General features: G+C 51.5%; 7 protein-coding genes across 7 annotated transcripts; 5 read left to right on the top strand and 2 right to left on the bottom strand.

The window, feature by feature from the left end:
- Positions 1-1110: 1110 nt before the first annotated feature.
- Positions 1111-1977, top strand: CC84DRAFT_1227251 (uncharacterized protein; the record flags this gene model as incomplete). The annotated part of the gene is made up of 1 exon (XM_018183606.1): positions 1111-1977. One exon carries the CDS (start codon positions 1111-1113, stop codon positions 1975-1977), a length of 867 nt encoding a protein of 288 aa, XP_018043038.1.
- Positions 1978-3348: 1371 nt separating this feature from the next.
- Positions 3349-4829, bottom strand: CC84DRAFT_1159944 (zinc finger protein-like protein RTS2). The gene is made up of 2 exons (XM_018177366.1): positions 4253-4829; positions 3349-4099 (listed from the first exon to the last, which is right to left on the bottom strand). The coding sequence occupies exons 1-2, from the start codon at positions 4538-4540 to the stop codon at positions 3494-3496; spliced, it is 894 nt and encodes a 297-aa protein (XP_018043037.1). The 5' UTR covers positions 4541-4829; the 3' UTR covers positions 3349-3493.
- A 168-nt stretch (positions 4830-4997) lies between these two features.
- CC84DRAFT_1201604 (NAD(P)-binding protein) lies at positions 4998-6472 on the bottom strand. The gene is made up of 3 exons (XM_018181730.1): positions 5997-6472; positions 5821-5943; positions 4998-5774 (listed from the first exon to the last, which is right to left on the bottom strand). Exons 1-3 carry the CDS (start codon positions 6133-6135, stop codon positions 5023-5025), a joined length of 1014 nt encoding a protein of 337 aa, XP_018043036.1. The 5' UTR covers positions 6136-6472; the 3' UTR covers positions 4998-5022.
- A 120-nt stretch (positions 6473-6592) lies between these two features.
- Positions 6593-7980, top strand: CC84DRAFT_1159942 (eukaryotic type KH-domain (KH-domain type I)). Its single transcript, XM_018177365.1, has 2 exons — positions 6593-7334; positions 7385-7980. Exons 1-2 carry the CDS (start codon positions 6735-6737, stop codon positions 7811-7813), a joined length of 1029 nt encoding a protein of 342 aa, XP_018043035.1. The 5' UTR covers positions 6593-6734; the 3' UTR covers positions 7814-7980.
- Positions 7981-8079: 99 nt separating this feature from the next.
- Positions 8080-9743, top strand: CC84DRAFT_1254873 (SET domain-containing protein). The gene is made up of 3 exons (XM_018184492.1): positions 8080-8624; positions 8676-8864; positions 8923-9743. Exons 1-3 carry the CDS (start codon positions 8163-8165, stop codon positions 9529-9531), a joined length of 1260 nt encoding a protein of 419 aa, XP_018043034.1. The 5' UTR covers positions 8080-8162; the 3' UTR covers positions 9532-9743.
- A 370-nt stretch (positions 9744-10113) lies between these two features.
- Positions 10114-11054, top strand: CC84DRAFT_1212182 (uncharacterized protein; the record flags this gene model as incomplete). Its single annotated transcript, XM_018182431.1, has 2 exons — positions 10114-10646; positions 10961-11054. The coding sequence occupies 2 exons, from the start codon at positions 10114-10116 to the stop codon at positions 11052-11054; spliced, it is 627 nt and encodes a 208-aa protein (XP_018043033.1).
- Positions 11055-12278: 1224 nt separating this feature from the next.
- On the top strand, positions 12279-13492 carry CC84DRAFT_1159940 (uncharacterized protein). The gene has a single exon (XM_018177364.1). It carries the CDS (start codon positions 12379-12381, stop codon positions 13453-13455), a length of 1077 nt encoding a protein of 358 aa, XP_018043032.1. The 5' UTR covers positions 12279-12378; the 3' UTR covers positions 13456-13492.
- The last annotated feature ends 981 nt before the right edge of the window (positions 13493-14473 follow it).

Raw genomic sequence — 14473 nt, 5'->3', positions numbered from 1 at the left:
GGTACCGGTACCTAGCAGCTTACACGTGGAGAACGTTGGGGAACGACACTGACTAGTGGAGGCACCATTGCACTGGCAAAATAGTCTTTACCTCACCACTTCTCTTCTATCACCAAACCCGCTCTAGTAGCATGATATATGCGTCCTTGGGACATTCTCAATTGTGCCTGTCATTATCGCCGCTGATCACCTCTGGCGTCCGGAACGGCCAGCTCCGACTCCTTCACCAACATACCGGTACATAATCTGAGAGATTACGCCATCATCTCTGAAAAGGCGCGGCGGGCATTTCAGTCTGGCACTAGACGCTGCAGAAATCTCGCGTTGAAAATTTCTCGCTTCGTCGCTGTCGCATCATGATAAAAATGTCCTGTGATGCAGACGACCGCAGACGATAATTGTAAGAGCAAAACTGGGCCCGCCCCGGGAAGGGGGGGGGGGGGGTGCTTAGTAACTTGAGTCCCCGTAGAGACAACTGATGAATGTTTCCAGGTTGATTTGAGAAAGTGATTTGTTTATTGAAGCACAGTGGCTTGGACATGTATAGATGAACAGCTGGCCCTGAATGGGTGGCACCATTCTAGGAGCTGCAAAGTACCACACTGAATATTCGGACATGTCGCGTCAGCAGTCAGACTTCTGACACCAACAGACAACGCCTAGGTAAGATTAGTGATACGATGCAACGCCTCTCTTCTAGCTCTACTACCCCATGAATGACAAAAGTGCTCGTACAAGAGAGCTGAGCCGAATGCTGTTCACGATCCCGGCTCTTCGTGGGGCTGTTCCAGCCTCAGCTCGTATTGCTGCAACCCCTTCGCTGTCCAATCCGCCATGACGGGCTTACTCACCTGTATGCAGTCAAGCTGATCTGAAAATGATTGGCTATCATAAATTATCGACTCAACAGTGCGGTGTACAGTCAAATTTGCGTCCGATGCTTCGAAATGTCTGAATAGGCAGCTCGTTGGAGACCATGGAGCATTGAGCGGGGATGCGACGAGCTATTAATCAACTATCAGCCCCATCCTGAGAAGCGTAGAACTATATAAGCGATCGACTTCCATTCCCAATGTCAATGACCAAGGTCTATAGCAGCTACCTCTTCAAATGCTCATTCAAGTTACAACTCTCGCCTTTGGGCTCCTGCCCTTTGCTTTTGCAACCAGGGAATTCGTGAACCACGGTACTACGAGTGGCTGGCCCAGCACTTGGATCGATCCCAACACCAAAGGCTACGTCGAGAACTCCACCAGTGCCTTCTACGGCAAGTCACAATCGCTCAAATTCGGACAAGAATACCTCGGCAGCAGTTACGAGGGCCGCTACCATGCCGAGAAAATCTACTCTAACGGATACAAGCGCGACGAGGAAAAGTACTACGGTTTCGCCTTTCGCCTGCACTCGGAGTGGGAATTCGATCCCCAGAGCTATAACCTCGCGCAATTTGGCGCTAATTTCAACGATATCAAGTGGAATGGCGAGTCTTGCGATGACTTCAGTCCGACCACCATGATCTGGCTCAACCAAACGAAGCTCTTTGCGCGCACGAAACACGGCCAGATGATCAAAGGCCAGAAGTGCCCTCCCGATGATCAAAAGTGGAACTGCGATCTTGGTCCCAACTGCCAGGTGACTGAATCGTTTCAACTCAAGTCTGAGACCAGCAGCATCGGCGAGATAAAGGCTGGGGTGTGGTACAGGCTTACCTTCCGTGTGAAGTGGAAGAGCGACGACACGGGCATATTCCAGGCGTGGCTGAATGGCACACAGGTCGCTGACAAGTCAAAGTTGAAGACCACGCTGTTGGATGATCACAGAGACTACGAGTTTCGTGTGGGGCTGTATGCGAACAGTTGGCATGACGAGAAGAAGATGGTGGGAAGTCAACCAAAGAGGCAGCTATGGATTGATGAGATTGGGGTAGGGAGCACGTTTGCTGATGCGGATCCGGATGACATCAAGAAGAGCGCTTAGGTAGAGCGAGACCGGGCAAGATTGTATTGTTCTAGCCGCGGACGATCTAGCATGAACTTTTCATCGTTAATGCTGTGGCATGATAGCACACCATGATCGCCTCGAGACAGGACTAGTCGATGTTTCGGTGCGCTTTAGCTAGAAATGGTATGCGTTGTAATCCATGTCGCAGATGTTAGGCCTCTATCGCATGGCGGGTACATCGGGTTGGCGGAGTTCAGTCCTACAGCGGATGGGACAGATACTTACATTCGTTTGACATGTAATTGTGTCTGGAAAGGTTACTGCTCTTTGTATGATTCTGAGTTTGCAACCGGAAGCAGCGAGGCAGCTCACGTATTCTAGGTCGCAGTTGTCTTGGCAATGAACGTATTTTAGAATATTGATTGAGGTGTCCGGAGCATGCTGAGCAGTAAGCATTTCCATGGCAAAGCCGAAGAGGGACTTGAGTATTCTAATGTTCATATTGCAAATGTGTTGCGTATGAATGTGGAGGTGTATTTGAAGTGGGAGAGCCAGTGAAGGATTGATACCTGAATCCTTCGATTTAGCTGCTGTTGCAGGGGCTATTCAGAACGGGTGAACCTTCTTAATATATACTATCCAGCACCTTCAGCTTTAAGACTGGGTTTCATGTCGCTCATTATAGTAATCAGAATTATGACTTGTACTTAGCAAACGTTCGGCCAGATTTGACGTTTGTAGGAATGAACTTAGAGACATCCTCGGTCGGAGAATCGTTTGCTTGTTGATCTGCTTGACTCATTCGAACTACCTCCTTGCAACTTGCTGGCCCCGGTAGGTTCCGCATGTGCTCGACTAGTTCGTGGCTTCCTAACCCTGGAGCCGCTGTGTCCCCTCACCTTTCACTTCCCGCCGCCTCAGCTACGCCTTGTCGCACTCCATCTCACACAATCCACACGCATAACACCTCCACTACTTTATTCTGCTATATAACTACGTTAATCCTAAAAAGATTCATCCTGCGACCGAAACATAGAGTTGCTCAGGACCTAATATTCGGACAAAGGTACCAAGTCAATGTTGACAGTGCACCGGTTCGAAGCCGAATCAAAATTACTTTGAGCCGGGCCTGCGGGTGGAATGGCTTTTTGCATTTTTTTCTCTCTTGGTTCTGCAGCTGAATGTCCTGAAGTCAAGTATCTAAAGACACAAATTAATATTGACCCGTGTCTCACCTAACTACAAAGCGACATGTGGGGATGCCGAAGAAGACCTCTGAAAGTGGGCCGTGGGACTCTGGGGCAGCTAGCGAGAGGAAGGCAAGCGCGGCAGTCGTGGAACGTTTGTACTGGGTTCGGTACGTTGAAAAACAGTTTTCGAATCTGTTGATTATACAGAAAAATACAAAGTTAGATGAATCCATGCACACCATCGTGGCCCGTGATATAACGACGGCTAAAAGTGCCTATATGTAATGACCTAGAATCCGCCACTACCTAAACTCCACGCTATGCATGCTATGCAATTGAATCACAAATCCAATACTTCCGGCTCATAGCTTCACCTTCTTCTTCGGCTTGTCCGCACCCTCTGCACGCGCGCGCTTGAAGATACTCTGGCTCTTCATTTGCCCGAGACCAGCCTTCGTCGACGGGGGCACCTTTGCCTTCAAGCCAAAACTGAACTTGATTGGCGCAACTTCTTCCTTCGGGGCTTCGTCGGCTGTAGTGGCATCCTCCTTCTTCTCCTCAGTCGGTGTTTCTGACGCTTTTTCTGGAGACGGGGCAGATGTCTTCTCCTCTGCAAGCGGTGACACGGAATCCTTAGGGGCTGGCGTTTGCGACTGAGCCTGGGCTGCCCGCCTAGCCTCCAGTATGCGTGCCTTCTCGTCGGCCTCCTCTTGCGCTCGCTTTGACATCTTCTTCAGCATCCTGTCCTCACCGGCGCCACTCCTTGCCTCCGCCAGCTCCTGTTCCCTTATCTCCTCTCGTCGCTTCGTCGCCGCGACGCTAGTATCCCTCCATGCGATCATCAACCCATCCTTCTCGTCTTCTTTGACGTTGACGATACCGCTACGACCGAGGTGTTTTGTGAATTCCGTCAAACTACTCCAGCGCGTTGAGTTCATGTGGACGTGCTCCTTGTCCCGAATGTATTCCTAAAGTGCGAGGTGCAAAGTCAGTGACATGATCAACATGTGAGAAAATTGAGTAGGAAGTGGGGGTGTTAGCTTGAGCTTGTTACTGGAGTCTGAAGATTCAGACATTAATGACAGCAGAAAACAGTTGCTTTGTACCCCGGACATACGTACATTGTAAAATTTGTTCGCCCCAATCCACTTCTCGCCGTGCGCCGTCCTCAAAAGCGACACAAAGTCGCGCTGGAAATCGTTACTGTAATTTGATATGTACTTTGTGGCATTCTCGCCGACGACAGCCATCTGCCGGACGTGGCCCTCGCTCTGTACGTGACATTTGAAGCCGTTCGCGTCGCGACACTGCTTTTGGCAAGGTTCGCACCACCAGCGCAACCGTTGAAGTCCCTTGGACTTCATCTGGTTGGCCAGGTGCTTCGTGCTTCCTATCTCTGCTTTAGGCATGACGGCGGTAGTGTGTGTTTGCGATGGGGGTGAAGCGGTGCGTGGCCGTGCGTCTAGGTCTGAGCCAGCGCACGGGGAAGACGTGGGCGGGCTGGCGGGCTGCGTGCGGAGCGGGTCGGGATATGGTTATGTGGTTGTGGTCGACGTGTGCGCGATTGCGACGTGTGGGTTGAGCGCGTACAAGCCTCTGCGGAGTTGGGAGGTGAAAGGAGTGCGCGATCGCCTTCGGCAGTTGTGACTCGATTTCGTGTATTGGTAAAGGTAGAAGAGGTGGGTTCACGAAGCGTGGAGTAGCAGGGTTAAAGTTCGTAGGGCTGAGCGCCACTCCCGAATATGACTAATAGAGAACCCCCGGCACTGACTACGCACGTGACACTCCTCGGCGCGGCGAGCGATGGCTGCGATTGGTTGATCATTCTACAGTAAACTGAACTCAATGACACACATTCAGATAGATGAGGCCTGGCTCTCAAACCATTTTTTCAATCGTCCGGAAACCCAACAAACTTGTTGCTCATACTCCACAACCTCTTCGCCGCTCCTTCATCAAAAGCCCACGCTGCGTATCCCGTTGTGAACAACCCTGCGTTCTCGGGCACAGGCGGCGCAATCTGACAATTGTCCAGATACTTGCCGCCTTTACCCTCCCAGCACTTGTCCACCGCAGACCACACGCTCGTCGCCGCGCCTTGCGCCTCGTTCTTCATGTAGTCGTTGACCTCGGGATTTGCCTTCCACTGCGAGGTGTCCAGGTGGTCTTGCAGGCCGGTCCAGATGCCACCTGGATGCAAGCTGTTCGCATGAAGGCCCTTGGACCCATATCGGCGCTCAATCTCGTTGGCGAGGTAGATGTTACCAATCTTGGAGTGTGCATATGCACGGTTGGGCTCGTATGCGCCGTTCTCGAGCATGACGTTATCTAAGTCAATATTGTTGTAGCGATGGCCCAGGGAAGACACCGAAACGACACGAGAATGTAATTCTGGCGTGGAGGAAGCGAGTAGTGCGGGCTTGAGGAGCTGGAACAGAAGGAAATGCGCGAGGTGGTTTGTCCCGAACTGCTTCTCGAAACCATCTTGGGTCTTCTCCTCTGGAATGGCCATGATGCCGGCATTGTTGATCAAGATGTTGAGCTGGTTGTTTGTCTTTGAAAGAAAGTCTTTGGCGAACGAGCGGACAGACGCGAGAGAATTAAGGTCCAAGAGTTCGAGGTCGAGCTTTCCCGGCTCAAGGACTGCACATGTAAGTGTGTTGCGGAGATCGAGTTCTTGAACGCTCACTGTCGGCCAAAGCCTTCTTGCCCTTGTTGATATCGCGCGCCGTCGCGAAGACACGGGCGCCTGTTACTTTCATGGCGCGGGCGGTCTCGATACCAATGCCTGAAGAGCAACCCGTGATCAGGACTGCAGACAGGTTAATTTGCGTGCCATTGCATGACCCTCCGGATGCCGCTCACCAATTTTCCCTACAAGCTTGCCTTCAAGGTCATTGTCTTTGATGATCTGCAAAGCAGTTGGACGGTCGTCGCCAGCGCCCCTGGGGTTCTCGTGAGCAGCGGCATAGCGTTTGAATTCGGGAGCGTCGTAGTCTGCCATTCTGGAACTTCAAGTAAGCAACGGTTGGATTGCAGGTCTTTAGAGGCGGCAAAGAAGCTTGAGGTATTTGCTGTAATTGAATTGGTTGTATAGTAAACGGTTGGCATTCTTGTTCTTATACCTGCATTATCTACGGGCGTAATGACGATTTCCTTTGTCTCGGGGTTAAGGCGTTGGCGGGCTGGTGTGCAAAAGCACGCGGTGGAGTTTACATCGGGCGGTCTAGAAGCCCGCCAAGAGAACCTGCCGTATCATACTCACGTAGTGCTCATCTACCATCAGGAGTACCAACAAATGCCCGATAGCCCATTCGACACCGGAAGAGCGAGTGATGGAGTCGCACCGCTGGACATGTTCATGGCTCGAACTAACTGCGAGTCGCATGGTGGGGTTAGCGCGCTGGCCCGAGCTTTGCAACTCCAGAAATTTTGGGTCGCGACTGCACTTTTATCGCCGACATCCAAGCTTTTTTCGTCCGCTGCCTCTGGACGTCACCACAGTCCTCCCGCATACACACGAGACCTGCGCCGCGCGGTGTGCGCTTGCTAAATAACACCTGCGAAGGAATTTCGAACCGTTGCGCTCTGCGCGCTACCACGATGCCTTCGACACATAATACCGACAAGCCGTGGGACACGGACGATATCGACAAATGGAAGATCGACCCGTTCAAGCCCGAGGATAACGCCGCTGGCGCATTCACGGAGGAATCGCGCTTCTCGACCCTCTTCCCCAAGTATCGCGAGCAGTACCTCAGGGCGAGCTGGAAAATCATAACGGCCGCCCTGGCGAAGCATGGCGTCGGATGCGAACTGGATCTTACGGAGGGCAGCATGACGGTGTTCACAACCCTGAAGACATACGATCCCGCAGCAATCCTCAACGCTCGAGACCTCATCAAGCTGTTGGCCAGATCTGTCCCCGCGCCGCAGGCTCTCAAGATCCTCGAGGACGATGTCGCCTGCGATATCATCAAGATCAGGAACCTCGTGACGAACAAGGACCGCTTTGTAAAACGGAGACAGCGGATTCTAGGGCCGAATGGCAGTACGCTCAAGGCCCTGGAGTTGCTGACCGAAACCTTCATTCTTGTTCAGGGTAACACTGTAGCAGCCATGGGCAACTGGAAGGGCCTCAAAACTGTGCGACGAATCATCGAAGATACCATGGCCAATATCCATCCAATCTATTCTATCAAGGTACTATCATTCTCCTCTTGCGTGAAGACTTCCGCTAACCCAAAATCTAGGAGCTCATGATCAAGAAGGAGCTTGAGAAGGACCCTGCTCTGAAGAACGAGAGCTGGGACCGTTTTCTGCCCAACTTTAAGAAGCGCACCACGGCGAAGCGGAGAGTGCCCCACAAGGTCACCGACAAGACAAAGAAAACATACACGCCATTCCCGCCCGCACAGGAGAAGAGCAAGGTCGACCTGCAAATCGAGAGCGGAGAGTACTTCCTGGGCAAACAGGCGAAGGAACGCAAAGCGAGGGAAGACCGAGAGGCAAAGATGAAGGAGAAGATGGACGAGAAGCGGAAAGAGCGACTTAACGAGTATGTCGCCCCAACGGAGGATGGCGAAAAGAAGAAGAAGAAGAAACGGAAGCGAGAAGACGGTGAAGAGAAGGAGAAGAAAAAGAAGCGCAAGGATGTTGAGGTCGACGGCGAGACACCATAGAGAAGCTTCTCAAGCCAAGTGCTGGAGTCACGATGCATTTCAGGGCGTTTACTCTAGGTGCATATCTTCAATATACCCATTTCCTGTCATATGATGCTCTTACACCGCCCCGACTCAATTACCTCGCATTACAATTGCCTCGCGGGCTGCAACGATGGTGGTGATGGTGAAGTCTGGTGAGTAAGCGTTCTAAAAATGGCTAGCTAAATTGCCGCTTTCTTACATGTATCGTTTCAGCCGAGCGATCCACAACCACACTAGGGATACCTGTATCGTATCCTTCGCGTTCATTCACGGAGGTGCTTTCGATACTTTCCTAGGGCATTTGCGCTCCTGCCATTACTAAACGATGCTGCCTCCGCTGTCCCTAATCGTAATAACCATTGTCTCTTTGGTACGCGCAGACGTCTTCCTGCATAAGCAATGCTGGCACGAGCATCCATTGTCAGCTGTCAACCTTCAATGTTCGCGCGAAGCAGAAGTCGATCATATCCAGTTTCCTAATGCCGCTGTCTCAAATGACCAAGACACCAACGTCCAAATAAGTCATAGGCCGTGGTCGTACCCACCAATATGTACAGATGTCCTCCCAAGCATCGGCAGCAGCCTGTGTATCTACACAGATACATCCTTTAGCCACGGACGAGGGATATCTATATTCACCACGCCGGAGCTTGCCGAACGCGTAGTTCTCTTGCCACCTTTCCAGGACTCAGAGGCACTGCAAGGCATCAACGAATTCACCGGCACTTGGATTACACAGGAGATACCCGGTAAGGGTATGGGCATGCTCGCAAAAAGAAACCTGGTGGTAAGCGACTCTCACATGAACATAATTAGTCATACAACTAACAAGCTCAAGTTCAAAGACAAGATAACAGCATACACACCTGCGCTACTAGCATACCTAGAAACTGATCTATCCACTGCGGAACGTGAAAAGTTCTTCAAGCTTGCAGTCTCGCAACTACCTGAGGCTACACGAGATATGTATCTGGGACTTGCGACTGTATATGGCTTGCCAGAAGTCAAATACCAAGACGTAGTCAAGGCAAGCTCTTCAAGAACCATCGGCGGTATTTACCACTTTGCTAACTGATGTGTCCCAGGCAAATACGTTCCAGATGGAGATCGAAGGGCACAACCATCTCGCCGTGTTCCCAGAGACCTCACGCCTCAATCATGCCTGTACACCAAACGCACAGTACTACCTGGATCCAACGCTACTAACGCACTTCGTGCATATCACAAGACCTTTGAAGAAAGGCGAAGAAATTACCATTTCCTACACCTCACCCCTCGATCCCACGCACACGCGGCAACAGCACCTGGAGCAGGGGTTCCACTTCCGCTGCACGTGCACCCGCTGCACCAACCACGAGCGGACTGATGCTTCCCTGAAACATATCCAGGGCCTCCAAAGCGTTTTGAACGACTGGTCACCTTCAACAGTTGGATTTCCCGGTCCGCAATTAGCTGAGGAACTTCTCGACATGTATCGAGATGAGGGCCTCCAAGGCTTCATGGACGTCCCATACGGCTTTGCTGCGCTCGCGTACAATGCCGGTGGGGACGACGAGACGGCGGTAGAGTACGCGAAGAGAGCAGAAGAGTTGATTTTGTTGAAGGATGGAAAGTGGGCGTCGAATCTGGCGATGATGAAGGAACTCTTGAGGGATCCGAGGGGGCATTGGAGCTTTGGTCGGAGGTTGGGTTGAAGTGTTGAAGAGGTGACGTAGTCTGCGAGATCGCACGCTCACGCTCTTTCGAGCGGTCGCCTTTCCGTCAGATTCTATCTACGGCATCGATCTTTTCTGGCACGATTGATCCAACTGAGAGCATGGACTTGCTCGACCCGCCAGCTCGAGAAAGTCTGAGCGTGTTCCACATGAATCTATCCAGTGCACACAAATATAGCATCCACCCCAAGAATATTCAATACAAACGCACTCCAATACTCTCCCTCTCCCGCACACCACTCTTTTTCTACAACACACTCAGCGAACCGTGAAGAAATGACCGATACTTCACACCCGCCACCAGCCATGGCGTCACCCACCGCCCCGACCTCAACCGACCTCACCACCCCTTGCCCAACCAAAGTCAAAGGTTGCGCAACGTTCGACACCGTCCCCGTTCCAGTTGGTAACCTCATCTTCTCCGAAACACCCCTCCTCACCCTAGACGCCGACTCTCCTACCGCACACGCCGCCCTCCCCTCCCACACCTAAACCTTTGTTCTCAATCTGGCCGCCCGCGACCCCAGCGCCTTCCGCGCCATCGTCTGGGCTGAGTTCGAGATGTCCGACGAAAACACCCACACGGCGGCCGTGCTCACGGTGTTCAATACGAATGCCATGGGTGCGTATCTAGGGTTGCAGACGGTGCTGCTGAATCATTCGTGTGCACCGGATGCGTATGCGGGGTTCGAGGAGGGGCGTGGCGAGATTAGGGTGCATGCGCTGCGGGATATACAGATTGCTGAGGAAATTTGCATATCGCATCTAGAGGGTAGTGCGTTGTTTGAGTCGATCAACTTGCATCGCGGAATATTGGTCCTCCAGCGCGGCTTCCTGTGTCTGTGCGATGCGTGTATGGATGTCGAGGAGCGTGAGCTCACGGGGCGGGAGGCGCGCGAGGAGAAGCTGCGCGCGAATCTACGAGGGCTGACCGCGAAGTATCGGCGGAACAAGGCTACGTTGATCGAGTATTTTGGGATAAAGGGTCATATGGGCGTGGATCCTGGATTTGCGACGTTCTTGGCGAAGGTTGGCGCGGCAACTATGGAGGTTTTGGAGAAGTTAGGGTTTGCGACCATTGAGACTTTGGAGTGGTGAGTTTCGATCTCGATTCTCGCGATGGCCAGATACAAGGCTGACTGTGTGTGGGTACCAGAATGTTATCCACTGGAACCTCGTGCTGAAGGATAAGGAGACGGCCGAAGAGTGGCGTGAGAAGATGCTGTAGGTTGTCCGTACCTGTATAGAGAAGAGTCAGTGATGTATCGCGAGATAAAGCAAGATGACAACGGCCCGAACGCAGTTGGCTAGGAGAACGCGGCCGCAGCCTTTACCGATATCTCCCTTGATGGTCATCCCAACGTCATGATGGTGAATGAGCCGGGGGTTCAAGATGAAGACGAGCCAGGCCCATGGTCGAGGACGAGGAGATGCGCTGGAGTACCTTTGAAGAGTCCAGCGAAGAGGAGGACAACTCCAAAGATGACGACTACGTTGACTGAAAACGAGAATCTCTTGTCAAGGGCTCCAGAACGGGACGAATTAGGCCCACAGACCGAGGAACGCTGCGTCGAGGGTCGTTCTTGCGTGTTACAAGGCTCGCCTGAGGGTCAAGCAGACGATAAGGAAAAATATTCCGAATGTAGAAAACAGCGGAAAACTGGATCTTCAGTGTAGCTCTAAAACGAAGATTCTGAGCGAAACAAGATGTATCAGGAGACCTGGAGATGCATCCAGTGACTTTTGTTTGGAATACATTTCTTGTTCAATGATACAATTAGATGTGATGTTTATAAGGTGGCATTTGGGTTCGGATTTGAGGGATCCCTTCCTACTGCACATCAGGCAGATGAGATTGCCGTTATCTCTGAAAGACTGTCTCGTATACGAGACATCAGCTCAATGTCGTACCTGCTTCGATACACCTCTTCGCTCGTAACTGCAGGTGCCGTGAGGCTGAGACTCATAACCCGTACTCCACCTTCGCCATTGATTATTACCACGTTGAAAAGGTTGACTAGCGGGTTGTAAATGGTGATTCATTTTGCTATGCTTGCCTTGTTGATACAGGACTGTTTGAGATGATTGTAGCTAGTGGCAGACGTGAGAGCTGCCACAAGGCCAACGAGAATAAAGCTTGGTCAGACCGTCACTTTTCCTAGCGTTGAGGTGCAGATTTTGCAATGCTTTTGGCAATGATGGTATTTCTCGTCTTTAAGACGGATGCCTGCGCCATAAAACTCCCTAGTAAGAACAATCATTTACTTCCAAGGTGTAGACAATTATGCAAACAGGATCGAGGATCACCGACCAAATCACAACCAAGTCGCCAACGCGATAGTGACCACCGATCGAGATGCGCCGAATCTCACGCAATCATGCGCATTAATCAACGTGCTCAGTATTCGGACTGCTCTTTCCCCGGCTATAACATTGTGAAAGTGTCGAGGGATCATATGATCGAGATGCATTCGTTGGCCAAAGCAAGCTTTTGATCGAGAATGGTGAGGACGTGGCCTGATTGACAATCTGAGAAAGTCCATATACATGCTCATGGTGACTGCTCTTTGTGCTGGTGAAGACAGCAGTTCGTGCTGTGTACGTGAGATGGGACATCGGACGGAAGCTTATGAAGTGCAGGGGCTGCCGGTGAGTGGTTCCTCACTAGCCTCATTGGGTCTTCCAAGATCGCAAGGCAGCAGCAGCTGCGGGGAGGCGACCTACGACTGCACGGTTGGGCATTGAAGCACTTCGATTTGTACACACAACACTCTCAATTGTCTGCATTTCATTCCTTCTTTTATTGGTACTCTGCAAATTTAGAAAATGAATTCTGGAAGCAGACTACTCAACATACCTCGAGAACTGCGCGACAAGATAGTCACGCTTGTCCTGACCCACCGTCATCCCAGCCCTCAGACCACGGCCGAAGTTGAGGCACAGGACAGGTTGTCTCTAAAAGATGTGACAGACGCCTTGGGAGGCAGTGCTTACTACCTAGCTGATCCAAGCTCATACATCCCCAATGCAGTCGGTCTACTTCGCGCAAGTAAACAACTTCGTTCTGAAACGAAGAGCGCGCTTGAACGTCTCGACCTCGCCCATGAACTCGAAATCAAATTCGTCAACGAACAATACTTAGCCGCCACATGGACACTCGTACCCACGCCAACAAAACACTGCAAACGCGTACACGCCAGCTTCCAAAGCATGGGCGTCTGGCAAAAGCCTGCCCTCCCTAGCAGGTTTCAAGGAGACCCATGGATTATTGGCGACGGAGGACCGCCATCGTACGTCTGGATCTTCTACAATACTCTGGTGCACTTCCTGACTTACGGGGTCAATGCACCGCACGCAGAAGCCACACCGGGCATCGTCTCAGTTGAGCGTTTGGAGCTCGACTTCATTAATCCTGAAGAAATGCACTTACTCCCTCCAGAGGATGACACAATGACCCTTGATGTGGCACGTTGCGGCTTTCCAAGTCGATCCTCCCGACGTCCACGCATTACTCAAGGACCAGAGCTCCTCCGCCCAGAATGGCTCGCAAGAGCACTCAACAGCCATATGCACCATTTGTTCAATATGAGCTATCAATTTGCGAGCTATGGACGCATGTTCCACGGGCGCATTGGAACCATGATTTTCAAGGTCAACGGGAACGTTATCGACAGTATTGACGTGGGGCAGTTACTTGCGGAGTTGAAGTTCTATGACAGCTTTGGGGATGTGAGTAGGTCCAAGCGTGTAAATATGTGGATTGAATGGAAGCAGGAGGCCCAGAAGGAGCGGAAGGAGCATGGACTGGAGACGGTGGCGTTCAAGGATGGCTGGAAAGAGGAGGCAAGGAAGGATGCAGCAGAGTACTATAGGAAGAACCCATCCATGTGGGGCGATATGTAGGACACACTGTTATGCAGTCACTTTATGGAGTCTCCCTGAATCGGGTACATCCTCGCTTCCGTCATGTGTCATTGTACCATGTGGCTACAGTATTGAAATTATCATGCCCTTTACGCACAATCCATTCCATCTCAACCGCCTCCACCACTTAATGGCGCGCACTGATACCACGGAACCACTTACCTCGAGTGACCTCCGCTGTAACACTAAGAGTTAGCTTCTCATCTACAATCTAACACAATATAGACTCTTGACTTACTCGTCGCTTCCTCAAGAACACGACGCATTGCACCTAGAAGCTCGTCTAAAGCCTCCCGAGCCGTGCCATGCACAGCGGTGCTTTGGTTGCACAGCTCCCACTCGTCTCCCAAGCCGTTGCGGTATCCGATGCATTTGGCTTGGTACGCGGTCGTTGTAGTGCGAGACTCGGGGTCGCTCTCGACACGAACACAGGTCACGACGCCGAAGTCTTCGTGGCGACCCATAGGGCCGTAGAGAGCTCGAGCGATTTCTGTGGATGCGTTAGCCAGAAGAAAGTTGTTATTCGTGTGCATTTGGGTGCATTTTTACCCTCGGTTCTGGTCTTGAGCTCTTTCTCGAGTTGAGCCTCAGCCAGGCGAGCTTGAACGTTGCTCGTAGCCGACATTGTAATGTGATATGGTATTTTGCGGATGGACTCAGGATAGGCAAGTATGGATTCCAAAAGCTAATGATTCGTGGAATTCGAAGTGTTGTGTCGCAAATTTCTAGCGCTCGTGGGCAAGCCTTTATATATCGAATAGCGACAGTGCGGTAAATGGCTCATTGACGTTAGCATTGAAAGTTAATGAGTCCATCGCATGCACAGCTAATGTGGATCCTAATATGACTCGCAATGACGAACTTGGTAGACAGTATGTGTGCAGAGAGATCCTGTGAATACATGGTTGTAGAGTTATAATGGCCGGTTTTCTGCTCGATTATATGCACTGCTCGCTGTGCTATTTGCTGCAATCATCTTCTGCCAGAGCTTTGCTGT

The sequence above is a fragment of the Paraphaeosphaeria sporulosa genome (assembly GCF_001642045.1).
Source record: "Paraphaeosphaeria sporulosa strain AP3s5-JAC2a unplaced genomic scaffold CC84scaffold_1, whole genome shotgun sequence".
Taxonomy (NCBI): Eukaryota; Fungi; Ascomycota; class Dothideomycetes; order Pleosporales; family Didymosphaeriaceae; genus Paraphaeosphaeria; species Paraphaeosphaeria sporulosa.
Note: the sequence above shows the minus strand (reverse complement) of the source record. Positions and strands in the feature narration are given on the sequence as shown.

What these genes read in the sequence shown, in the direction of transcription:
- CC84DRAFT_1159944 (XM_018177366.1), bottom strand. Translation starts at nt 4,540, where the DNA reads ATGCCTAAAGCAGAGATAGGAAGCACGAAGCACCTGGCCAACCAGATG. An exon ending in GGGCGAACAAATTTTACAAT is followed by an intron (nt 4,100 to 4,252) that starts GTACGTATGTCC and finishes CTCGCACTTTAG; the next exon opens with GAATACATTCGGGACAAGGA.
- CC84DRAFT_1159942 (XM_018177365.1), top strand. Translation starts at nt 6,735, where the DNA reads ATGCCTTCGACACATAATACCGACAAGCCGTGGGACACGGACGATATC. An exon ending in ATCCAATCTATTCTATCAAG is followed by an intron (nt 7,335 to 7,384) that starts GTACTATCATTC and finishes CCCAAAATCTAG; the next exon opens with GAGCTCATGATCAAGAAGGA.
- CC84DRAFT_1254873 (XM_018184492.1), top strand. Translation starts at nt 8,163, where the DNA reads ATGCTGCCTCCGCTGTCCCTAATCGTAATAACCATTGTCTCTTTGGTA. An exon ending in TCGCAAAAAGAAACCTGGTG is followed by an intron (nt 8,625 to 8,675) that starts GTAAGCGACTCT and finishes AACAAGCTCAAG; the next exon opens with TTCAAAGACAAGATAACAGC. An exon ending in AATACCAAGACGTAGTCAAG is followed by an intron (nt 8,865 to 8,922) that starts GCAAGCTCTTCA and finishes GATGTGTCCCAG; the next exon opens with GCAAATACGTTCCAGATGGA.
- CC84DRAFT_1159940 (XM_018177364.1), top strand. Translation starts at nt 12,379, where the DNA reads ATGAATTCTGGAAGCAGACTACTCAACATACCTCGAGAACTGCGCGAC.
- CC84DRAFT_1201604 (XM_018181730.1), bottom strand. Translation starts at nt 6,135, where the DNA reads ATGGCAGACTACGACGCTCCCGAATTCAAACGCTATGCCGCTGCTCAC. An exon ending in CAAGCTTGTAGGGAAAATTG is followed by an intron (nt 5,944 to 5,996) that starts GTGAGCGGCATC and finishes ACCTGTCTGCAG; the next exon opens with TCCTGATCACGGGTTGCTCT. An exon ending in CAAGAAGGCTTTGGCCGACA is followed by an intron (nt 5,775 to 5,820) that starts GTGAGCGTTCAA and finishes TTACATGTGCAG; the next exon opens with TCCTTGAGCCGGGAAAGCTC.